This window comes from Mus caroli, unplaced genomic scaffold (genome assembly GCF_978045245.1).
Source record: "Mus caroli unplaced genomic scaffold, Mus_caroli_1 scaffold_20, whole genome shotgun sequence".
Classification (NCBI taxonomy): Eukaryota; Metazoa; Chordata; class Mammalia; order Rodentia; family Muridae; genus Mus; species Mus caroli.
Genome location: NW_028227275.1, coordinates 28,449,336 through 28,475,875, shown reverse-complemented (window position 1 = coordinate 28,475,875; position 26,540 = coordinate 28,449,336). Strand labels below are relative to the sequence as shown.

At 43.5% G+C, this 26,540-nt stretch overlaps 1 protein-coding gene and 1 pseudogene across 1 annotated transcript in view; one reads left to right on the top strand and one right to left on the bottom strand.

Moving 5' to 3' along the window:
- The window catches only part of LOC110286020 (anamorsin-like), a 41,687-nt pseudogene extending 32,111 nt beyond the window's left edge, over window positions 1–9,576 (bottom strand).
- Minpp1 (multiple inositol-polyphosphate phosphatase 1) overlaps window positions 9,541–26,540 on the top strand; it is a 32,026-nt gene continuing 15,026 nt past the window's right edge. The window contains exons 1-4 of the mRNA XM_021152344.3: window positions 9,541–10,345; window positions 14,604–14,801; window positions 17,243–17,340; window positions 25,279–25,412. Coding sequence (XP_021008003.1) covers window positions 9,727–10,345; window positions 14,604–14,801; window positions 17,243–17,340; window positions 25,279–25,412 — 1,049 coding nt within the window. The 5' untranslated portion in view covers window positions 9,541–9,726. The remainder of the gene's footprint in view (window positions 10,346–14,603; window positions 14,802–17,242; window positions 17,341–25,278; window positions 25,413–26,540) is intronic.

Sequence of the window (26,540 nt, the reverse complement as noted above, 5' to 3'; positions counted from 1 at the left end):
CCAAAGAATTGAAAGCAGTGGCTGAAACAGAGACTTGTACTCAAATGTCCATAGCCACACTATTCACAAATGCTCGAAAGGAGAAGCATCCACATGCATCGATCAACAGAGAAATTGAACAGACAAGATGTGATGTACATACACAAGGAACGTTATTCAGCTATGAAATGAATGAAGAATGCTATGGCACACAGATTAGCTGTGCAAACAATGTGCCTGGTGCCGTAACCCAGTCACAGAAGGATAAGTACTTCATGATATACAAAATGCCTATAATAGGCAACTTCATGAAGGTAAGATTACATTAGGTCTGAAGTGGGGGAAAGGAGGCACAGATGAGAGGTGACCAATTTTTTGTTTTGTTTTGGTTTGGTTTGTTTTGGTTTGGTTTGGTTTTTACCAGACAGGGTTTCTCTGTGTAGCCCTGGCTGACCTGGAACTCACTTTGTAGACCAGGCTGGCCCCGAACTCAGAAATCTGCCTGCCTCTGCCTCCCGAGTGCTGGGATTAAAGGTCTGCACCACAACCGCCTGGCTTGGCCTTCCTGATTCTTGTTTAGAATATTTTGCCTACAGTGGAGTTTCTGCCCTTAGACCAAATCCCAGGGATAAAAGTATCTCTTCTTGGCCTGTGGAATAACTTGTGTTCTCAGGATTAAACAAAATGTTAGATAAAGCACTGGACAGCTTCGTGGCTGTTGTAGATAATGCCGTGGAGCAGAAGAGAAGCATCTTGTCAGAACAATGAGGTTGCAGACAGGAGATAAATACATGCTCAGGTTAGCTGTTGCCAAGAGCTGTAAACAAGATGTTAGTTCCGTATCCTGGACATGGGATTACCATCTTTACGGAGAAACCAAACGCTAGTACACACGTGTTGAAATGAGACCCTCATTAGTTCATCTATTCAGTCTTGCTGTGTGGCTACCTGGAGATTCTGGAACTCAAACTAGTCCCGGGCAAAATTGAGAGGGCAAAATTTCAGTCATCCTGTTTCAGCTGTTCCCTTCCTGCCTCCAGTTTGGGAATTTGTAAACTAATGACCGAAGCCTTCAGGGACAGGGCGGCTTACTTCTGTCCTGCTCAGGGGGAGAAGGGGAATGCGCTGAGTCGGGGCTAGTACCAATGGGTTAGAGTCCTCGACCTGGAACTCGTGGGACCGCGGTGATCTCCGTGCTCTTCTCACTCCTCTACTGTGCTGATCTACTTTTCCCTCATAGAAACAGCAACAGATTATACCGAAGAATCGGAACAAGAAAAACAATGTGTTTAAAGGCAGAAGTTATTTTTCTTTCTAATTTTTTTTTCAGTCTGTCAAGTCTGTCTGTTGTTTGGCAGCATTCTTTAAACTGTTTTAAAACAGTTGCAAGTTGGCTAAAGGTTAATGTCTCCAGTTACTACAGACTTTGAACATCTCCTGAACATCACGTGCAGTATGAGGCAACAACAGGTATCTATGTAACGTCTGCTTTGAGACTTGGGTGTCTGGAGGCCTCTCTCCTTCCTTGCATCGTCCTCTTTCCCTTTAGAGTAAGCAAAGTCTTTCTGAGAGTGGTTTCTTTCACTTGGTATGGTGCTCTCTTCCTAGCACTGTGTGTGTGTTCTTGCCAGTGTCACAGTTTCATTCTTTGTTCTGCTTAATATTTACAAACGTTTTTATATCAATTATAACACTCTTTTAGTTGTTTTTGTTGTTGTTTAGTTTTGCTTTTTTTGAGAGAGAGTTTCTCTGTGGAGCTCTGGCTGTCCTGGAACTCATTCTGTAGACAAGGCTGTCCTTGAACTCAGACATCCACCTGCCTCTGTTTCACGAGTGCCGCGATTAAAGGCATGTGTCACAATTAGAATGTTCTTATGAAAACATGTAAAAAAAAAATCCATGAGCAGTTATTAAGAAAATCATCTTAACTGAATGTAAGGACATTTTCCAAAGGGTCAAAAGTGGCTCAGCAGTTTAGAGCAGTCATTGCTCTTGGGATTGATTCCCAGCACCCACATGGTTACCACCATCTGTAACTCTAGTTCCAGAGGATCCACCAGCCTCTTCTGACCTCAGCAGGCATCAGGAAAAATATTTCTACCCATAAAATAAATACATAAATCTTTTTTTCTTTTTTTCTTTTTTTTCTTTCTTTCTTTCTTTTTTTTTTTTTTTTTTTTTTTTTTGGTTTTTTGAGACAGGGTTTCTCTGTGTAGCCCTGGCTGTCCTGGAACTCACTCTGTAGACCAGGCTAGCCTCAAACTCAGAAATCCGCCTGCCTCTGCCTCCCAAGTGCTGGGATTAAAGGCGTGCGCCACCATGCCCGGCTTAACTACATAAATCTTTAAAAGCTAAGATCGTTTAGAAAGAGAACAACACTACCAGAAACTTCTTAGATACTTACAGATGTGAAGTCAGCTTTCTCACTTCAGACCACCTTGCTATCAGAAGACATATCAGACTGAAGAAAAGAAATGCAGAAGGAATTTTCCATAGTGTCATAACCACTGATCTCACACTTGAGAGAATAGCTTCCGACATCCTCGTGTAAGGCACGGCCCAAAAGTAGATTACTGTCTTAAGGATCTGTGTTAAAAGGCCGCCTTCTGTTTGATTTTCATTTGTATCTCCTGCTTGGCTTTCACATTTCACCTTGCCTACAAAGGAGCTCATCTCCATTAGACATCTCGTTTTATCCACCCGCCTTCTAATCTTCCCTCTACCTCCCCCACACAATAGGCCATGGAATTAAGAGACCCAAGATTATACACAACCCCAAGGAAATGGGGTTAGACTATAACCACCTCTGATTTCTGTTGCCCTTAATAAATGACTGCAGAAAAGTCAAGCAACACTTGGGAGGGCATCCAGCAGGTAAGAAAGGAGAAGAGATATGAGGAAAAGAAACACAGAGATGCTCCAATTCTTTTGATCACATTCTATAACTGACTTAACGTAATATTTGTTGTGTAACTTTAGAAGAGGCATGTGAAGTCTGTTTCAATTTCTACATTCACGGCATCTTATTAATGTTGTTCTGCAACATCATGAGACAACTGAGAAGATAAAATGATATAATTAAATTGCATACAAAAAATCCAAATTATTTCCATATTTCAGCTTTCCACACTGCCTGTTAGGGTTTCTATTGCTGTGATGAGACATCATGACCAAAAACCAAGTTGGGGAGGAAAGGGTTTATTCGGCTTATATTTCCAGATCATAGTCCATCATAGGAGGAAGTTATGACAGGAACTCAAGCAGGGCTGGAACCTGGAGGCAGGAGCTGATGCAGAGGCTGTGGAGGGGTGCTGCTTACTGGCTGGCTTCTCATAACTTGCTCAGCCTTCTAATAGAACCCAGAACCCAACATGGGCTGGGCCTATCCCCATTGATCACTATTGGGGAAATAAATGCCTTACAGCTGGATCTCATGGAGGCATTTCCTCAACCGAGGCTCCTTCCTGTGATGACTCTAGCCTGTGCAATGATGACAGAAACCCAGCCAGTACACTGCCCACTTCTCTTTTCATTCACTCATTTATACCCATACCTAACACACAAATAATCCACCCACCCTTTCACCAAAAAATTGCTGAGAATCTACTTACTGTAAGACAGAGTGAATGTTTTTACCAGCCTCCTGTACCTAGGGTATGAGTGAATTTTTAGCAGCCCGGCCTTATCTCTTACAGTACAGAGTCAGACAAGACATCTTCCAGTCAGTACATAGATTAATAAAATTATCCACATCAGCTCAAGCACAATTCTAAGTCAACGTACCTCTGGTGTGCTGAAGAACAAACTGAGGCTAGCTAATGTTTTTTTTTTTTAAGCAAAGGTATCTTAGGGTCTGTAGTACTGGTCATCAGAACAGCCTGTATGATCAAGGCTGAAGGAAATGCTAGCCACACATGCATTACTCCAGGCCCATCCTTATACCCTCCAGCTGTGTCACTGTGGTGAAAAGCGAGTAGACATTAAATCCAACAGAAAGGAATGATACAACTGAAGGGCAGTGTGATAGCTGAGCAGTAGCTTTCCTGGCAAAGGCATAAAGTCAGTTGCTTAATGTAGCTGTGAGATATGGATATCTATGAAAAATGCCCATCTGTCGGTTTACTTGACTAGGGAATAAGTAGAAATAAGAAACTTTTAAATTCTGCCTAATAGAAATAACTGATAACAGTGTGGAATAAGAACCCACACACAATTTTTGCTGTCCCATTTAACTCTGCCTCATGTCATAGGTGCTATCAGGTGTATTTATATGTATATCCACCACTTTAATGGATGAAAGGGAGAAGCACAGGAGTTTAACTTGCTTAAGATCTCATGGAAAGTAATAAAGTTTGAATGTGAAAACCAGCCTACCATCTGAGTCTGTGTTGTTATGTATTACAGCCCCTTAATAAGCATAGCACCCAACTTGAGATCCGTCTCATGGGAAGGAGCCCTCCTCTGACGCCATTAATAATTCTGTCTTGCTTGCAGACCTAAGCCTAGCATAAGTGTCCTCTGAGAAGCTTCATCTAGCAGTTGATGAAAAGACACCCATAGCCAAACATTAGAGTCTCATGGAAGAGTTGGGAGGATTGAAGGAGCCAGAGGGATCAGGGCTATGAGGTGTGGGTCTTAAGATCTCCCTACCACCACAATCTACACCTTTGGACATACATTCACCCATCTCTCCCAGGAGATGAGTTTCACTGAGGAGATGAGCTTTCTCTGTTCTAGGCTCCGTTTTCCTCCACCTCTTCAGATACCTTGGCGTACTTCTTTCCACGCTGTCTCTTGTTATGGCAGATCTGTCAGCATAATTGCTGTGGCTTCCACAGCCTCTACAAAGGAGAGTGACTCACTCACGATCTCTACAAAAGGCAGCCATGCTTTGTACCAAGTGTACTCTGCCTGATTATAGATATGATGAGTAGCTCTCTCGAGGGACAGCCAATTTACACACTGGTCAGAGAATCAAGTCCTGGCAAAGCAGAGTTTCTCATCCTACCAAACCTCACTACTCTAAGAATTAGCAGCCATATGAGACATGGGTGGATTTTTATTAAGTATGTTTTACAATTAGCTCTGTGACCTAGCTTGTGGAAAAGTCATTTAATGTTCACTGGGAATAAATACAGGTTCCATAATTACTGGGGAGCTCAGTGCAGGAGTAACAACATCAAACATTGCTAATAAAACACAGACCTAAGAGTACCCACTCACATGGGTTCACGTAGCTCTGTCAAAACCCCACAGTGCAGGTTCCAAAGTGCTCAGATAAGAAAACAAATGCTTAGAGAGTTTAGATAACTTATCAATGTCCGACCTTAGTGAGTCGCAGAGTGTGGACCCTGGATCTGAGCTTGTGGATCCTTTGTCCTCTTTAGAAGTTATCCAGTTTTGCCCTTTTCAAGAGACCAAGGCTCACTTTAATAACCCTTGTCAGATTAACAAAACATCAAAAAATTGGGATTGGCTTCACCTACGTATATAAGCAGAGTAAACTTAACAGGTATTCAGCAGGAAAATAATATTCACTTTGGAACAAATTTAGTGTAAGATATTTGCTTATATCCTAGGTTTTGTATGTAATTACAGCAGGTACACTAAAGATTGCTTAATTAGGAAAGGTGAATGAGAGAAGGCTTGGTGGCTACTGAGGATGCAAAAGTTGACCATGAAAAATAAATGACCAATTCTTTTCAAGGCCATCATTATTAAACAGATGTATTAGGCAAACTAGTTTTACGTGGTGCAAACACTTGCTGAGTGCGTATCAAGCAACACCTGACAGAGGATGAATAGCCCGAATAAACAAAGAAATCAAAAAACTAAACAAGAAAACAACTGAATCAAAAAAAAAAAATCCCCCAAGATATTCTATGGCTCTTGTGGGTTGGATCGTCAGCCCAAGTAGCATAAGTTCATTTAAGATGTTTATGTGTGTGCACACACAGGTATTATATGTGTTATATGTAATTTTAGGTAAATTGGAAATAATATGACTCCTGGAGATTTTATGAAACATCCCTAATGGTATTTGTTCTTACTTTGCCCCTCTTCTTTTGACTTCCCTCCCCCTCCCTATATAGAAACCCCATTTCCAGATTTTTCTGTTTCCCCTTTCTTGGTTCTGTTTCAATTTCCTATATGCTGTAGCCCAGAATCAGGCATGGGAAATCTCCATTTGAGTTGTTGGTTAGTGTAGTCCAAGTGACCTCCAAACCAATATATGCTATTGCTGTTACCCATGGTTGGTTCTCAGAGACTGAAGTAATGACCCTCTTGTTGAAGACACTACACACTTTAGATACAAGACTCAGAAGATTGCTTCTGTCAGGCTTCCATAGGCCAGTAAGTACTATTTGAGATGCCAACAGAAGGATGCAATAAATAATTATATCCAGCTGTAGTGTCTATGAAACAACACATGCCAGCTTGGCAAGCTATCTCTATTGGTGCAATAGTGTTACTGATATCTTGGTGATAACCCTGACTGTCTAATTGGGCTTAAGGCTGCCCACTCAAAAGGAGAGAAATATGCCTGGTAATAGAAACCTAGCCAAGTACCCTACCTGGGCTAGTGGAGAGGTCATGGAACATAGAGGGAAACCCACTACCATTACTTTACTAGACCTAGCTAATTCCTAATAATTCCTAACTGCACTCTAAAGCTTGCACCCATAGATAAAGTGTAGCTTTCACGCCTACATCAAAGAAGCTTTGCTTTGCAGCGAACAGAGACCATTACAGAAAACTACAACTGGTTATAATGCCGAGATCAACTGGCACAGGGGTGTACCAAAGGATATATCTACCACACAGCTTCTGTACCTAAAGCTCAGAGATCACTGCAGAATCAGTGAGCAGAAAGACTGTTAAGAGGCAGATGACTAGGAAGTCTGAAGTGAGACTCTGTCTCCTGGAAATGGCAGAAGGCTACACCTTTGATACCTCAACAATATGGCTGCCTGAATAAGACCTGAACAATGACAACACCAATAAACAGGCTAACACAGGAGATCTCCTAGAGCCACACTTCTAGACAAAGAACACTAGGCTACTAATGATGCTGAGAGAGGGGAATCAGACTCTCCTTGCTCTGAGCCCTCCAATTGCTTATGTAATACAAAATGGTCAGCCCTGAAATCATATATGCACAAGCAACACTAAGTGGACTCAGCAGGTTGTATTTATATATTTATGTGTGTATACACACACACACACACACACACATATATGTATACACACATACACACACACACACACACACACACACACACACACACATATATATATAGCGGCCATATATTTTTGAGGGTCTTATAGAAGACATGGGAGGCGTTGGGGGGAGGAAAGAGGGAAGTAATATAATTACATTTTAATTAAAAATGGGGGAAAGGCCAAGGGGCCTCAAAAGAAGAAATAGAAATGGCCAATGAATATTTTCAAAAGTCTTCAACATCCTTAGTGACCAGAGAATGCAAATGAAAATTACTTTGAGATTCCATCAAAGTATGACTAGCATCAAGAAAACAAATGGCAGCACATGATGGCTAGGGCGAAGCGAAAGAGGAACCGTGTCAGGGTGGGATGAAGTGTAAACTGATGTAGCCATTATGGTGTAGCTGCAAAACAGAAGTACTGTGTATCCCAGGTGTACACTCAGGTATACACCTAAAGGCGTCGACACCCTACTGTGGAGATGCTTGCTCTGCCATACTTATAGCAGCTCTAGTCACAATGAGAAGGAAATGAAATCAGCCTATATTTCCATCAACAGATGAATAACAACAGTACCTATATACACTGGGATTTTACTCACCCATATAGAAAAATGAAATTTTCAGAAAAAGCGATAGAACTGGAAGACATTTAGGTAACCCAGGCTTAAGAAAGCAAATACCCCACATTCTCTCTCATGTTTGGATTTTAGTGTATAGATGCGAGTGCTTGTTGACACTAGGAAACTAAAAAGGGGCCCGGGAAGAACAAAGCAAACTTTGTAAGGGTGAGGAGTGGGCATGGTTCTAGAACACGTTTGATAAGGAATGAGGGACACTGGGAAAGGGTTTAAGTAGGGGATCCAAGCTGGGACATGGGCTGGAGGAGGTTCAGCAAAAACTAAGTGTGTATGAAAAGGGCACAAGGAAACCTACTGCTTTGTAAACTACCAAAGTACAATTGAAAAAAATGTATTATACTGAAAACAAATAACAACACAAGCACCTTAGTCTATAAGGTGTAAGGCTTAAAATTCAATGAATACTAATTTAAGTAACCTCCTGTGACAAGTAAGACTGGTCATGAATATTTAGTCATTTAAGACTACAAAATGACATATCAAAAAAAAAAAAAAAAAACCACACACACACTTCTGTTAGAATTCCCCCACTCCTGAGCCTTAAAATTTCAGCATTCAAGTTGGAATTTACTCTGAATTTTTATAAAATTTTTTTCTTGGTCAGTGCTTAACAGTACAATTTTCTGTACCATTAAGTACAGATAGTAACTGTGCTCATGAGAAAGATCCAATGTGGCCAATGTGGTTCAAATCTCCTTGGGTTTGGATCATTTTATGATTTAATACTTCTTCCTTATTTGTCATACATACTGTTTGGGTAGGGAAAAAAACCAAACAAGATGTTTAGATTCACGATTTTTGAGTCCAAGATTCGGAGCTATGTGGCCTGACAGACACTCAACTGTTGGGGCTGGCTCAGTGACCGAGTGCTTAATGGTTTTGAAAAAGACCCCAGTTTAGTTCACAGTACACATGACAGCTCACAACAGCCTGAAACTCCTGTTCTAGGGACTCCAACGCTTTTATTCTAGCCTTCGTGGGCTCACAAATGTTGTACAGACTCATGCTAGTTCACACACGCACATTTTAAAATCTCAACTGATTTGCATATCTAACTACATGGGAGAATATGGGTGTTTCCTCCATACTGTGATGAGCTCATATTTAATAATGGCGTGCATCTGTGAGGCCATGATTCAGCGTGCCCAAATTATAAGGACGGCTGTTTCTATTCTCTCAATGGCCTTCGGCATAAACAAGCTTACAATCTTGAGGTGTTGTGTCAGCTCTAGTCTACATTAAAATCATACTTAAATTGAAGCCCAGGACTTAAATTTCTGAAGGAATAAGCCCCTTTCTAAATTCATGGCACTGAGGTGTCCTGCTTATTTTCAAACTTTTAACAAGAGGGTCGGGGGGGAGGGCGTGTGCTTCAGGAGGTATCTTCTAAGCAAAGGCCACAGATGTTCTTTCTCGAGGGGTCTTGAGACTGATCGTTTAGGGGTCACATGTTGAAAACACACCGTAAGGGACAAAAGCCATCTCCTATAGCTTCTCTTTTGGTAGAAGCCGGGCTACCTACTAGAAAAAGGAAAGGATTCATGTGTGCTCTTTTACCCCACCATAAAACCTAAACAGCTCAGGAATCTTTGAATCGGTTCCTGAGGCGCCAAGCTGCCCGACAGTCGCCCACGCTCCGGGTCAGCTGACGCCGGCTCCACCTGCGCCCGGTGCCACACGCTCGTCGGAAGTTTCCGCCTCTCCACCAGTCCACACCGGAGCTCCGAGACCATCGGCCACACTCGCTCGGCAGCAGCACCGGAGACCACGCTAGCCTTCTGAGGTCCCGGGCCGGAAGTGCGCTCTGCTCCCGCCCCCCGCTGGCGGATCCGGAAGTGGGGGTCGGCAGCGGCTCGCCGCCCTCCTCGGGGCCCCTGGGCACGATGCTTCGCGGCGCGCGCAGCCACCTCCCGGCCTCGGTAGCGCCCACCGCGGTCCTGGCTGCGGCGCTGCTCTCGTCGTTCGCGCGCTGCTCTCTCCCCGGGCGCGGCGACCCGGTGGCTTCGGTGCTCAGCCCCTACTTCGGCACGAAGACACGCTACGAAGATGCCAACCCCTGGCTGCTGGTCGATCCGGTGGCGCCGCGGCGGGACCCGGAGCTGCTGGCGGGGACCTGCACCCCGGTGCAGCTGGTCGCCCTCATCCGTCACGGCACCCGCTACCCTACGACCAAGCAGATCCGCAAGCTGAAGCAGCTGCAGGGGCTGCTGCAGACCCGCGAGTCCGGGGATGGCGGGAGCCAAGTGGCCGCCGCGCTGGCCGAGTGGCCGCTGTGGTACGGTGACTGGATGGACGGGCAGCTGGTGGAGAAGGGGCGGCAGGACATGCGACAGCTGGCCCTGCGTCTGGCTGCCCTCTTCCCAGACCTCTTCAGCCGGGAGAACTACGACCGCCTGCGGCTGATCACCAGCTCCAAGCACCGCTGTGTGGACAGCAGCGCCGCCTTCCTCCAGGGGTTGTGGCAGCATCACCACCCAGGACTGCCACCTCCTGACGTCTCAGGTGACAGCGCGCTCCACCTTCCCTAGACTGCGGACTCCCTCACCCAGCCCTCCCTCGTGTCCCTTTTTTGTCACCTCCCTTTCCCGCTTGCGTTCTCGGGACCCAGGATGTGGACTTGGTTGTCTCTGTTGTTTTAGTAATACGCTTGTTCATTCACTCATCAGGTCTGAATTCCTAGCATTTTCTGCGCAAGAGTGCAGTAGGGGACGCTGGAGACCCAGCTAGAAGGAGGGGAAAGAAAGTTTCGCTTCCAGTTTTGCATTCCCCATTCCCAAATCGCGCTGTCCCTCTTTTCCCTAGCTAGCTTCTTTTCCCTTTCTGGCAAGTATTTTAACACCTGGGCGCACTTAATAATATAGAACTTTCTTCCTCCCAAACTGCTTGTGAGAATTGGGAGGTTTTGTTTGTTTGTTTGTTTGTTTGTTTGTTTGACAGAGGGTTTCTCAGCCCTAGTTGTCCTGGACTCGCTCTGTAGACAATGCTGGCTTCATAGAGATCCACCTGCCTCTGCCTCCTGAGTGCTGGGATCACAGGACTTTTTGGCTTTTTTGTTGTTGTTATTGTTGTTGTTAACAACATCTTTTTCTGTGTTTCGACATTTACAAGGAATTTTTAGGAAGCTGCTCCTCAAAGCCTCTTTAAGCCTTACTTAGGGTTAGGGTACCCTGTTTCGTTCTTGTGTTTGCTGTAGTTTCCCTTGTTGTAGCTGTGGTCCGTGGTCACATGCACATTGCCTCACCTACTTATTCCATCATTATACGGCTTCGGGATCTCTGGGCACAAGTAGTGGAATTCTCATTTCACAGGTGAAGAAGCCATACATAGTGGTGAACTAGTCAGGCCCAGTATCCAGGTTTGTGGCTTTTCTAGAGTGGTGAGTTTTCCTTCGGAAAATGTTTTAGCTGTTGCGGCAAACAGTAACGTTTTCTGTGTGCCGAGCATCCTGTACACTGGACATTTAACACTGCTTTATGAAGTTGCTAATTGTGTCCCCTGCCAATCTCACGCACAAGAAATGAAGCAAAAGGTACCAAATAATTTGCAGATTTTCATACAGTTAGACAAGGACCTAGGGAATCTTATATAGAGCTTGCTCTCAACGCTATGCATATGCCTTCCCTGTAAGATAACTTGAAGAAAATAGCGTGGGGGTTGGGGGTGGATAAGTGTTAGCAACTGCTTATCAGTTTGAACGTCAGAGGACTGAAGCTAGGACATTAGCCATCAAAGACTCAAACAACTGAGAAAAATTCAGTTTCCCATTTCTTCCCTAATACTTAAAAACCTCTTAGAGATTTCCACATGGTTGTGTGTCGTGTTACTAATTTGAATAACTCAGCTGGCTGATGTATGTATGTATGCTTATTTGTTGAGTGTGCTTTTTAACTATGGCTACTTTTTTTTCCTCATTAGATTGAGTGAACATCTTCCTAAATCTATTCAAATGAACTTTAGTGTGAACATCTTCCTAAATCCATTCAAATGAACTTTAGTGTCAAAACTAGAACACTTAAAGTAGCACAACAGGGCTGCTGAGATGGCTCAGCAGGTTCAGGGGCTTGCAGCCACGCCTGACGCCCTGTGTCGGATCCCTGGGTGTATGTTGTGAAAGGGAGAACTGAGTCATGCTAGTTGCACACTAAATGAACACCAATAAATTTTTTTTCAGTTTTTTTATTAGATATTTTCTTCATTTACATTTCATATGCTATCCGGAAAGTCCCTTATACCCTCCCCCCGCCCTGCTCCCCTACCCACTCACTCCCTCTTCTTTGTCCTGGTGTTCCCTTGTACTGGGGCATATAAAGTTTGCAAGACCAAGGGGCCTCTCTTCCCAATGATGGTCAACTAGGCCATCTTCTGCTACATATGCAGCTAGAGACAAGAGCTCTGGGGGTACTGGTTAGTTCATATTGTTGTTCCACCTATAGGGTTGCAGACCCCTTCAGCTCCTTGGGTACTTTCTCTAGCTCCTCCACTGGGGGCCCTGTGATCCATCCAATAGCTGACTGTGAGCATCCACTTCTGTATTTGCCAGGCACTAAAAGCACAATGTATACTGTGTAAATATATATTGGACCTCGTAGGCTAAATGAATTTCTGTCTCAGATTGTGTTGCCAGAGATCAGAACAGCTCAGGGTAAAGCTGTCCCTCATTGTCTCAGTCACAGAGTAACTCTCTTGTCATCTGAGATGGGTGGCTTCCCTACTGTGTACATGGGCTTTTGAGAAAGGCCATAGAATCAGGCTTTAGGTTTTTGTAGAAATGAACAATGATTTGATAGTGGTAGGTTTTTTGGGGACCATATAATAAGATGACAGAATTCTCTTATTTAGGATGTTTGTATAAGAACTATAAATACAACTGTCAATTAGAGTAGACAGAATTACCATTTGGGGGAATATATTTACATATATATTTGTATTTTTGCACATATATCCAACATAACGTGGTCTAGCTTGGTTTTCCATGTTCAGACACAGAAACAATAGTGTTCTTTTCCTCCTGGAAGAATGACAATGGCGACATTTGGAGTCTACTTTGGAAAAGGCCCCAACAGTTGAAGCATGGTAACGAAAGCTTTTCCAGTTAGTATTTGTTGCCAACTTGTGAAAATAGTGTAACTTAGTAAATGCTAACTAGGAAGGTGGCTGCGAGCTTCAGGCAGGTGAGCCTACCAGAGGCAAGCCTCTGGCTTCTGAAATGAAACAGCAGACCCGAAATATTAATGTTGCTTTGCTGGGTTTTGTAGTTTATGTCAAAACAGAATATTTTGTAAAGTAAGGCACTTTGGAAAAGTTAGCCGAGAAAAGGAAATGCTCTTTTTGGAGTTTTGCTCAGCGAAATCTGGAAAGTAAAGAAACACTTCTTTTTTTTTTTTCTTTTTTTTGTTTTTGTTTTGTTTTGTTTTGTTTGTTTTTCGAGACAGGGTTTCACTGTGTAGCCCAGACTGTCCTGGAACTCACTCTGTAGAGCAGGCTGGCCTTGAACTCAGAAATCTGTCTGCCTCTGCCTCCCAATCGCTGGCATTAAAGGCGTGCGCCACCACTGCCCGGCCAAGGAAACACTCTTCTTGGAGTTTTGCTCAGCAAAATCTGGAAAGTGCTGGTTTTAGTTTGCTTCCTTGACCGGTGCTGGATTGAAACAGTACTCAGTAATGTAAGACCCCCGATGCTGGGCCTCCGCTCAAGCCCCCGGGATGAGCTGGCCAACACCCCAATGTCCCGAGAGAAAACCACACCTGATGCAAACTGCAAGAGGTTTTATTATCAGCTAGCTGAGGATGAAGTCCCTCCTCTGTGTAGGGCAGGGGAGTTCGACCCTGAGCGTTGACAGTAGGGGGCTTTTAACAGCTAGCTGAGGAATTGGGAGGAGTTGGGAAGAGTTGGGAGGAGTTGGGAAGAGAGTTCTTCTCTTCTGGGTGTCCTTGGTGAAATTTATAAGGCAGGAGTGGGGAGTGAGTTCTTTCTGAATTTTTATCTCCGTGTCCTCGGCACAGGAAGGCAGGCATCTCTGGTTGTAAAGTATAGAAACAAAAAGGCTTTTTGCTGGCTATAGAGAACAAAGCGCTTCTTTCTGGCTGTATTTTTAGAGATCAGGGAAAACAAGCTTGGGGAACGTCCAGGGGCTTTACCTTCCAGGGAGAAATGCTCTAAGTCGGGGTCTCACAGTAACAGGTTTGCATTTTCATGCTTCCCTGTTACTCTTGTTGCAAGAAAATATTTACTTTATGTAAATTATTTCCTTGTATAGCATTGCTTTAAGTCATTTATTTTCAGTCTAATTTTTAAAAGTCTTTTCTAGCATATCTGCTGGTGCATTATAATTGTTATAAATGAAGAAGCTGGGCTAGGGATGTAGTGGGTAGAGAGTTGGCCTAGCATACTCTGAGTTTGAGCCCCAATCCAAAAAAAAAAATGCATGGAGCAAAACATGATTCTCTTTGGGGCTGGGGAGATGACTGTGCGGTTAAGAGAGATTATTGATTTTACAGAGGACGAAAGTTTGAGTCCCAGTACCCCTGTCAGGCAGCTCACATCCACCTAACTCCAGCTCCCCAGAATCTGACTTCCTCTCCTGGCTCCACTGGCCACTGTACCATGCTCTTGATCAATGCTTGTTTTGGTTTTGGTTTTTTCCTCCCAGACAAAAGCTTAATCATTTGTTAAATGTTTCCTTTTTACACTTTAAATTTTCAGTAACTTGAAATTGTAATTTATGCCAGTGACTTACATATGTGTGCTCTTTTCACTTCAGATATGGAGTGTGACCCTCCAAGAATTAATGATAAACTAATGAGGTTCTTCGATCATTGTGAGAAGTTCTTAACTGATGTGGAAAGAAACGCGACAGCTCTTTATCATGTAGAAGCTTTCAAAACTGGACCAGAAATGCAGAAGGTCTTACAGAAAGTTGCAGCTACTCTGCGAGTGCCAGTGAGCAGTTTAAATGCAGGTAATATTCATGTTGTGTTTCCCTTACATTCTGTTTTAAGTAGTTTGGAGGTGTTAAATGTAAAACAAGCAAAAAAGAAAGTTACTCTTCTTCAGGTCCATAGTTAAATTTATGTTAACTAAATGGTATGTCTTGGGTCAGGAAAATGATATACCAGGCACTTATTTTTATGAGAGCCTCATTTCTAAGTATTACTTATAGTGTAAAAGTTGTCTTTTCTGAATTATCTCTTAGTAAAATCATACAAGTAAAACATATACATCCTTTAGTTTTGGGAAACTTTAGGACTGCATGTTAATGTGGGAGAATGGTAGGTTTTAGTAAGTGAAAAGTCAAGTGGGTTTGTAGCTTTGTCTGTAGAGATTCTGAGGGCATGAGGGATCTCTGTTGAACTGCTGTAGTGGAGTGCTTGCCTGGAGCTTGCCATCTGTAGGGGACACTTTAGAGAGTGGAAGCAGATGGCCATAAGAGGAAACATGGTCACCTAACAATGGAAAATTAAGAAAATGAAGTGTTTTCTTATTTTCTAGAACTTTACAACTTATTGGATATTGGTAAATACTAGTAGGTAGAGCAGAGATATTGTGTCTCCTATTGTGGATTAGTTTCCAAAAGATTAGAACGCATTGGAGGGAGGAAAAAGTTGAAATCTCCAGGGCCTGCCTTGGTGATTTGTCTTTTGTTTGTTTTGTCATTCCTTTCTGGATATAGATAACACCACTTCCTAGTCTGAGAGCTAAGACTGAGACTCTAAATGAGCCATGTCATGGCATCAGACATGCGCAGTATCAACAAGCCACACTGACTTATTAGGTGTTGGGAAACATTTCCAATGGCTTTTATGTCTATTCCTAGAGAAATACATTTTTATGTATTGAGTACACTGTAGCTGTCTTCAGACACACCAGAAGAGGGCATCAGATCCCATTACAGATGGTTGTGAGCCACCATGTGGTTGTGGATTGAACTCAGGACATCTGGAAAAGCACTCAGTGCTCTTAACAACTAAGCCATCTCTCCAGCTCCCTTTTAAAAGATTTTTATGTGTGTTTTGAGTGTGTGTGTGTGTGTGTTGTATGTGTGTGCACTCACATATGTGACTACATGTGTTGCCCGGGGCCTGGGGCCCAGAGGAGGAGGTCAGATCTGGAACTGGTTACAGAGCATTTTGAGCTGCTGTGTGGGTGCTGGGAGTAGAACTTGGATCTTCTGTAAGAGCAGCCAGGGTTTTTAATTGCTGGTCCATCTTTCTAACCCCAAAGTGTATTTGTTGTTGTTAAAGATTTATCTCAGAAATTCTTTTTTTTTTTTTTTTTTTTTTTTTGTTTTTGTTTTTGTTTTTTTGTTTTTCGAGACAGGGTTTCTCTGTATAGCCCTGGCTGTCCTGGAACTCACTCTGTAGACCAGGCTGGCCTCGAACTCAGAAATCCACCTGCCTCTGCCTCCCGAGTGCTGGGATTAAAGGCGTGCGCCACCACGCCCGGCTCAGAAATTCTTTAAACTGAACTGATACGGAATGCATATAATATCAATTAATTAATGTTGGTCCCATTTTCCTTTGGGAAAGAAAAAACAAACAGTAAAATGAGCTGGAGTAATGCTAGCACCCCTGCAGTTTGCACCTCATGTCTTCTCTCCACCATTAAGTGTTACCCCCTTGTTCACCAGAGAACACAGTGCTTGACTGGTGTTGACCAAGGCCTCCTTTTGAAGCCCAAGTATTCAATGACCTATCCCTTCTTTTAGTACCCATTTGTGCCTAAGTAAAGCAGTTTAAAAAAAAACCCCGGGTTCCTTTTTCTGAAACCTGCTGGGATTTCTTGGGCAGCAAAGTTTGAAAAGCTACCATCCATTCCCTCCTTGCTGGTTTGAGGTTGTCCTTTCCTGTGTTCTGCTTGGAGTCAGCGTCTTTCTCCCGCCCCTTCACTCTTCTTCCATCTCAATCTTCCATGGTGTCTCTGGTTATGTACCTAATAGTTATAATGTGAACAATTGTGTAGTCTTAAAAACTGATAATAAATATATTTTATCGTTATTAATGTTCAAGTTAAGAACTAAACAAGACCTTGGCTCTCCTTTTCTCCCTCTGAAGTTATCAATATCAAGTTCTATTTAATAAGCCATTGGGCTAACCCTCTGTTGGGTTTCCTAGGCAGCCTGCACTTAGCAACCAACTAGTTCTAAAAACTAAAACAGTTTCCATTTCCAGAGGGCTGCATAGTCTCATTGGATTGAAGTGTCTCCCACACGGTCCCTCTAGTGGTGCAGCTGTCTGTTGGCATCGTGCAGGCCAGGCTTTAATCCTCCAGTCGTCTCTTCTCCAGAAACTCCGTTTTTTTTCAGCTGTGCGTTTAACTATGCACATAACCTTTTATGGGTCTATAGCCTTTTAAAACCAGAGAAACTAGTAACTCACACATTTTACCTGTTCTCTTCCCCAGACTTAATTCAGGTAGCTTTTTTCACCTGTTCATTTGACCTGGCCATTAAAGGTGTCCATTCTCCCTGGTGTGATGTGTTTGACGTAGATGATGCAAGGGTAAGTATTTTGTTTGTATTTTTCCTCATGGTTTTTGGTCATTATTTGAATTTTTTCTTGTTATTACTTAGAGCAGCTTTTCAGAAAATCGGTAGGATTCGGGTATACAAACTGCCCGGGACTAACTCCCGGTATTCCTAAGTAAGGAGAATACATGCTTAAGTGGGTAAATAATCAGAAAAATGGTAATTTGATTTCTAAGTGGTGCCCCTCATCCCAATTAAAAACTGACTGCTTGGAGAGGTGGCAGGCTAATACAAAGCTGAGCGAGCTGCAGAGAGAACCATTTTCCACAGACCTGATCCACCCTAAGTAGTTTTCCTGAGAAGCTAGTTCCCATGTGTGACTGAGATGCTACCTGGTTGTACCTGCTGGTGGCCATCGTTCACTTCAGTTTTCATTCCCCTTGCTTTCACCTGATTATGGACTTTTAAGGACTATAGGAAGACCTCTGATCTGAAGGGACTAAATTCTGTGTGGTTCGTGAGTGCTGCGATGTAGAAAGGGAGGGGTGCGACAGTGTTCTGGATTGTCCGGGATTATAGACCTCTGGGCCTTAGTTACCTTCACGCATATGTAAATGCCAGTGTTTCCTGTGGGAACCAAGAATTGCTTCCACATTCTAAAGAAATATACTCCTTGCCAAACAGAGCAGGATTTGAAGCCCATGAGCTGCTTTGTTGTGTTTCATAGCGGCTCGGATGACCAGTAACATGTCAAAGGTCACGCCACCACGGTTCTTGTACCAGAGTAGGAGGGGCTCACGGGAGAGCTGAGGGGAGTGAAGTATCTCAGTGGATGACCGCTCTAGGGTGCTGAGTGCTGAGTGCCGGGGTACAGGGGTGTCGTTTCTTCCCCTCTGTGCTGAGTCAGTGCTGGGTGATTACTCCCCAGCCCACAGTGACCTCTTGTACTGGGCTCAGGACTCATTACTTAGAAACTTCCCAGCTTTCCTGCCTTTAACGTGCCCTGTTTTGGATGAACATAGGATTTGTCTTTGGAACCTTGTATTTCATCTGCAGGAGTGTTTTTGTGGAGATAGAACCCAGGGCCGTGATTTCCAGGTGCCCTCCCCTCATTCCAAGTAAAAACCTGCTTCTGGGAGGAAGGATTGTTGAGGCCAGTGTAAAGCCGAGTTACCTCAGAACGGTTTCCCACAGACCTGAGTCTATGGGTCTGGCTATGACATCTACGTAGACGGCAGCAACCTTGCTCCCCGCTTCCTTCTGCCCTCTTCTGTTCCTCCTCCCGTCCACTCTCTGCCCACCCCAGCCAGGTTTCTGTTCTGTATCTGAGCGACAGCACGAGGTACCTGTCTTCTTTTCCCTGTTTCCCACTTTCATTTCTGGACCTGTGCTCCCTTTAGACGTCTTTCTTCTCCCTCATTCCACCTTTGGCTGGACACTTTTAAAATGTAAAGAACACCGTTAATAATGTTCCCAGTGTAAGTACAAAGAACTCTCTGGTCACCGTTCCTATGTCAGCACATCTCCTCTCCTCCCTCCTCCTACTGCACGGGTCCAGGGGGTGATCAGGTGATCAGAAGGAGATCACTTTCAAGATTATAGAAATGATAATTTCTGAAAAAAGAGAAATGTCATTTAACTTGATTGCCAAGGTTGCCATAGTTGTGGAAATGTTTGGGATGTGATTCAGTTGGCTGGCTGCTTCCTTCCTGTTCTGAGTGGCTCTGCCCATGTGGCCCCTGGTAATGACCAACCACACCCACTTCCAGAACACACACCACTTTCCTTGAGGTGGTCATAACCTGCCTGTCACCCAAGTGTGCGTCCCTCGACCACCCTTATTAACTTCCTTATCTTTCAGACGTTTTATTCTTGCTTTCTGTACATCTTTTCCTTTCCAGCGTCTGTCAAACACCTCAGGCTGCCCCTGGAACTTTTGATGTTAAAGACATCACTTTTTAGAATTATGTATTTCTTTATTCCTATGAGTCCTCCCTCTAGAGTGAGCACTTATGCATCCAAACAAGACCATTCTCTTCCATGCCATGGATAGATGACCATTCATATCATGTTTTCAGGCATCACAGTATATATCGTAATCACACCATAGAACAAACATCCCAAAGCACAATTTTTTACAGGCATCTTAATAAAGCCCTCTATAGTTGCTGTTCTTAAATTCTGTCTTAGTTAGGGTTTCTATTCCTGCACAAACATCATGACCAAGAAGCAAGTTGGGGAGGAAAGGGTTTATTTGGCTTACACTTCCATGCTGCTGTTCATCACCAAAGGAAGTCAGGACTGGAACTCAGACAGGTCAGGGAGCAGGAGCTGATACAGAGGCCATGGAGGGATGTTCTTTACTGGCTTGCCTCCCCTGGCTTGCTCAGCCTACTCTCTTATAGAACCCAAGACTACCAGCCCAGGGATGGTCCCACCCACAAGGGGCCTTTCCCCCTTGATCACTAATTGAGAAAATGCCTTACAGTTGGATCTCATGGAGGCATTTCCTCAACTGAAGCTCCTTTCTCTGTGATAACTCCAGCTGTGTCAAGTTGACACAAAAATAGCCAGTACAATTGACCCCTTGTCAACTTGACACACAAACACATCACTAGTAAGCCTCAACCCTTACATTCTTATTCATCCCCAAGATCTAATAACTTTAAAAGTCCCACAGTCTTTACATATTCTTAAATTTTCAATCTCTTTAAAATATCCATCTCTTTTAAAAACCAAAGTCTTTTTACAGTTAAAAGTCTCTTAACTGTGGGCTCCACTAAAATAGTTTCTTCCTTCAAGAGGGAAAATATCAGGGCACAGTCACAATCAAAGCAAAAATCAATCTCCAACCGTCCAACGTCTGGGATCCAACTCACGATCTTCTGGGCTCCTCCAAGGGCTTGGGTCACTTCTCCAGCCATGCCCTTTGTAGCACACACGTCGTCCTCTGGGCTCCAGATGCCTGTACTCCACTGCTGCTGCTGCTCTTGGTGGTCATCTCATGGAACTGGCATCTCCAAATCACTGCGTGACCCCTTCAGTCCTGGGCCTTCAATTGCAACTGAGGCTGCACCTTCACCAATGGCCTTCCATGACCTCTCACAGTGCCGAGCCTGAGCTGCTGTGTGACCCCTTCATGCCTTCAAAACCAGTACCACCTGGGTGACCCTTACACATTACCAAGTCCCACTGCAGAAGGAGTACAACCTTGCCTATCTCTGGAACACAGCCTCTTTGTGCTTTCAGAAAACACTTCCCACAAGATGTCACCTCAAAGATGCTGGTCTCTTCTTAATCACCGCTAATTTCTTAGCTCCAGCTAACCAGCATCAATAGTCCCAGTAATGCAAAGTTTTTGCTTTAGTAGTTCTAGTATCTTGTTAATCACAGCTGATTCTTCAGCCCCAGCTAACGAGAACTACAAAATCTTCACAATAAAAACAGCAATGGCCCTGAAGAGAGTCTTTAATTTTCCCTCTGAAATTTCACAAACCAGGCCTCCATCTTCTGCACTGTTCTCAGCATTATCTTCCAAGCTCCTACACAACATCTGACAGAGCTCTTAACAACGAATGGATCTTCAAGCCCAAAGTTCCAAAGTCCTTCCACAGTCCTCCCCAAAACATGGTCAGGTTGTCACAGGAATACCCCACTCTGCTGGTACCAATTTGTCTTAGTTAGGGTTTCTATTCCTGCACAAACATCATGACCAAGAAGCAAGTTGGGGAGGAAAGGGTTTATTCGGCTTACACTTCCATGCTGCTGTTCATCACCAAAGGAAGTCAGGACTGGAACTCAGACAGGTCAGGGAGCAGGAGCTGATACAGAGGCCATGGAGGGATGTTCTTTACTGGCTTGCCTCCCCTGGCTTGCTCAGCCTACTCTCTTATAGAACCCAAGACTACCAGCCCAGGGATGGTCCCACCCACAAGGGGCCTTTCCCCCTTGATCACTAATTGAGAAAATGCCTTACAGTTGGATCTCATGGAGGCATTTCCTCAACTGAAGCTCCTTTCTCTGTGATAACTCCAGCTGTGTCAAGTTGACACAAAAATAGCCAGTACAAATTCAGAGTCTCTTCAAGGATCTCTGATCCATTTGGTGGTGTGTCGAGACTCCTTCCATTTGGAAAAAGGACTCCAGCTTTCTTTCATTTGCTGTGCACTGGCATCCCGTAGGAATCTAGGCTTTTTTTTTTTTCTTTTGCAGAATATATTGGGTATACCTAAATTTTTACTTAACATAAGTTCAGATTAAACATTTTTGACAAGAATTCTACTTGAAATCCTTCTAAATGTTTCCCATCATAAAGAATTATGTCAGTTTGTCACATCCTTGATATGTCTGATCACTTGATGAGAATGTTGCCTGCCAGGTTTCTGTATTGTGGGTTATCCCTTTTGCTTTGTGTAATCAAAGAACTTATGTAAGCAGCCATGAATTAACAATTTGAAATACATGTTTAAATAAATTAAGAGTTTCCTTTTATACGTAAAAGGCAGTTAGTTAAATATGTCTTGTGGCTACATGAATGGCCCAGTGGTTAAGAGCACTTACAGTGCTTACGGAGGACGCAGATTCGCCCACACTGTGGCTCGCAGCCTTCTTTAACTGTGGGAGACCTAATGCTTTGTCCAGTCTCCAGAGGCACCATTCAAGAACACACACATGCACATACTTTTCATAATTAAAAAAAAATTATATAACTGTGTCTTAAAGTTTTTTTTTCAGTGATTTGATTAAAAATAATTTTATCTGTTACCACTTGGAACTCACACTGTGAGGTAGGTTTACGTGGTGAAGTATTCACAGATGAATCAAATTGTACCAGGGATTTACTTGAGACTAATTCATTGCTAACTCGAGCATAGTTGAAACATGATTGACTAAACGATTCTTGTTGAAGTTGGATGATGGGTACACATGAGATTGTTATATTACTATAGCATATTTTTGTGTTTGAGATGTTTGAAAGTTAGAGATGATGGCTTGGTGAGATGGCTCAGCTGGTAAAGGTGCTTGATGCCCAACCTTACAGCCTGAGCTGAAGTTGTCCTCTGCCCTCTGCCCTTGACATGCACCTGCCCATACAAAGATGGGCACACACACACACTAAATGTACCGTGCATTTTAAATGAAGAGACAATTACACAGTTCTCAGCACCGTGGAGATTTTTGGTTATCTGGGGCCTTGTGGATAGATGGACCCTTTCTGCTGTTATTTAGCCAACAGTTGTTATAGTGGGTGATTTTTGTTTTTTTTTTTTTTTTGTTTTTTTTTTTTTGTTTTTAGGTATTTTCCTCGTTTACATTTCCAATGCTATCCCAAAAGTCCCCCATACTCTCCTCCCCACTCGCCTACCCACCCACTCCCACTTTTTGGCCCTCGCGTTCCCCTGTACTGGGGCATATAAAGTTTGCAAGTCCAATGGGCCTCTCTTTCCAGTGATGGCCGACTAGACCATCTTTTGATACATATGCAGCAAGAGTCAAGAGTTCCAGGGTACTGGTTAGTTCATAATGTTGTTCTACCTATAGGGTTGCAGATCCCTTTAGCTCCTTGGGTACTTTCTCTAGCTCCTCCAAGGGGGGCCATGTGGTCCATCCAATAGCTGACTGTGAGCATCCACTTCTGTGTTTGCTAGGCCCCGGCATAGTCTCACAAGAGACATCTATATCTGGGTCCTTTCAGCAAAATCTTGCTAGTGTATGCAATGGTGTCAGCGTTTGGAAGCTGATTATGGGATGGATCCCTGGATATGGCAATCACTAGATGGTCCATCCATTCGTCACAGCTCCAAATTTTGTCTCTGTAACTCCTTCCATGGGTGTTTTGTTCCCATTTCTAAGAAGGGGCTAAGTGTCCACACTTTGGTCTTCGTTCTTCTTGAGTTTCATGCGTTTAGCAAATTGTATCTTCTATCTTGGGTATCCTAAGTATCTGGGCTAATATCCACTTATCAGTGAGTACATATTGTGTGAGTTCCTTTGTGATTGGGTTACCTCACTCAGGATGATGCCCTCCAGGTCCATCCATTTGCCTAGGAATTTCATAAATTCATTCTTTTTAATAGCTGAGTAGTACTCCATTGTGTAAATGTACCACATTTTCTGTATCCATTCCTCTGTTGAGGGGCCTCTGGGTTCTTTCCAGCTTCTGGCTATTATAAATAAGGCTGCTATGAACATAGTGGAGCATGTGTCCTTCTTACCGGTTGGAACATCTTCTGGATATATGCCCAGGAGAGGTATTGCTGGCTCCTCTGGTAGTATTATGTCCAATTTTCTGAGGAACCGCCAAACTGATTTCCAGAGTGGTTGTACCAGCTTGCAATCCCACCAACAATGAAGGAGTGTTCCTCTTTCTCCACATCCTCGCCAGCATCTGCTGTCACCTGAATTTTTGATCTTAGCCATTCTGACTGGTGTGAGGTGGAATCTCAGGGTTGTTTTGATTTGCATTTCCCTGATGATTAAGGATGTTGAACATTTTTTCAGGTGCTTCTCTGCCATTCGGTATTCCTCAGGTGAGAATTCTTTGTTCAGCTCTGAGCCCCATTTTTTAATGGGGTTATTTGATTTTCTGGAGTCCACCTTCTTGAGTTCTTTATTATATATTGGATATTAGTCCCCTATCTGATTTGGGATAGGTAAAGATCCTTTCCCAATCGTTGGTGGTCTTTTTGTCTTATTGACGGTGTCTTTTGCCTTGCAGAAGCTTTGCAATTTTATGAGGTCCCATTTATCAATTCTCGATCTTACAGCATAAGCCATTGCTGTTCTATTCAGGAATTTTTCCCTTGTACCCATATCTTCGACGCTTTTCCCTACTTTCTCCTCTATAAGTTTCAGTGTCTCTGGTTTTATGTGGAGTTCCTTAATCCACTTAGATTTGACCTTAGTACAAGGAGATAGAAATGGATCAATTCACATTCTTCTACATGATAACCGCCAGTTGTGCCAGCACCATTTGTTGAAAATGCTGTCTTTTTTCCACTGGATGGTTTTTATAGTGGGTGTTTTATGTCCGGTGTTTGCTCACAACTGAAGATTCTGATGTCAGATAAGCACATGGAATAAAAGATGCTAACAATATGCTTGCCTATGGTGATGGGACAGTTAAGACAGAAGTCTCCGGAAGGCGGTTTGTTGGCAGTCAGGCAGGTCTTTATAGAGACTGCAGACCAGCTGCTCCCCGTCACAAATGTTCCCAGAGTACCGTATTCTGTGGCCAACTTTTGTGTTTAAGATGTTCACATAAAAGTCATTCGCATTATCCAGATCTGCCATCTGGTAAACCTGTCCTCAGCCTTTTAAACATCAACTTCTCTTTAGATCTTTGACTCTAGTTATTTGCTTACTCAGATTTTCTTAAGTCAGTTATGTAACTTATACCTGGTTGTTGAATCTGCATCTTCAAGCCTAGTACATGACATACGTGTGCATAAGTGATTTGTAATGGTCACTTGCCGCTGTTTTTATTCCTAATGCTATTGTGTTGTTATCTCTGAGTAGCTTAACATATTTTTACCTAGTTCCCTTTATTTTGAAATCTGTGCATTGTATCTTCTCTCCCCCTTTTGCTGACTTTGAGGTGTTTTGTTTGGGATCCAGCACACTGGTCTAACTCTGTTCCTAAACTCTGACTAGCACCAAGATTTTCTAGGAGCTCTTGTCTTAAAATTCTTACAAATCCACATTGAATATAAGTTAGAAGAAATGGGACAGAGCCCATGGCCTTCGTTTCCCACTAGCCCTGGTGCAAAGTTTTGGTGCCACAGGTGTTGGTGGATGCTGGATCGTGGAGGCCGGTCCTCAGATGCCCGGGGCGGCAGTCGTAGGCCGTGAATGCTAAGCTCTGCTGCCTGCTCTCTAATGGAATTAGTGCAACTTTTGTGGGAATTACTAACAGGACTTTGTTACATTTCTGGAACTGTATTAGAATCACTTCTGAAATGTTTCTGTTTAGGTTCTGGAATACTTAAATGATCTGAAACAGTACTGGAAACGAAGCTATGGCTACACCATTAACAGCCGGTCCAGCTGCAACCTATTTCAGGACATTTTTCTACACCTGGACAAAGCAGTGGAGCAGAAGCAAAGGTAAAAGCGTCTTTAAAAACAGGGAGTACAAGCGGGGCATGGTGGCGCACACCTTTAATCCCAGCACTTGGGAGGCAGAGGCAGGCGGATTTCTGAGTTCGAGGCCAGCCTGGTCTACAGAGTGAGTTCCAGGACAGCCAGGGCTACACAGAGAAATCCTGTCTCGAAAAACAAAACAAAAAAACTGTGGGGTGCATCTGGAGCTTACGATTTGTAAGCTTCTGGAAAATACCATACAATGCATAATTTTTTTAAAACTATATTTTTATAAAACCTTGATATGGTAATTGATATTACCCAATCAATATATTAGTTTTGTTGCAGTCACACTTGGTATTGTCTCCTGATGCTGGTGTTTTCCCTCACATTCCCTTTGTAACAATCTCGCTGCGGCTGCGTGTGCACTGTAGTGCGGGGGGGGGGGGGGGGCGGGGGGGGGGCGGGGGAGGTTGCAGCGAGTGTGCACTGGCCTTTATCCGCTTCCTGTCGCAGTGGCACGTGACTTCTTTCTAGTTTCTGTTGTAAAATGGCTTCTGCTATGAATATGCAAAAGCCTTTTATTTTAAAAGGGAATCTGTCCTTTGAGAAGAATCTTCTGCTAGCATTCCTACTTTTGAACTCACTTTTACAGTATGGCAGGAGGGTACAGTCACTGGTAGAGTGCATGCCAGGTATGAGGTCTCCAGCACCAAAAGCAAGCAAACAGAAGTTAAAGCTTCGTGTTAGAAATGTTTGGTGGGACCTCAACCCTGTTTCATTTGACAGACGTTGACCAAAATGGGGCAACAAAAGCTGGGGATGGTATGTTTCAGTGTGGTTTGTACTGAGTTTTGTTCATACAGCACTAATTTGTAAAATGTTCTTGGGTTTAACAGGGGTTAGAGGAGAAAAAAAAACAAACCTAATAAAACAAAATCACCAATTAGATTAATTTGGTTTCTGCTACCAGAAACAGTTTTTAACTTATATATGTTTATTTATTTATTGTGTGGATGCCAAGGGACAGCTTGCAGGACTTGAGTTTTCTCTTCTACCATATGGGTTCCAGCTATGAAACTTGGGGCTTGGCAGCCAGTCCTATTATCAGCTAAGCCAGTCTCCTGGTCCAGCCAGAAGCTTCTGGGGGTG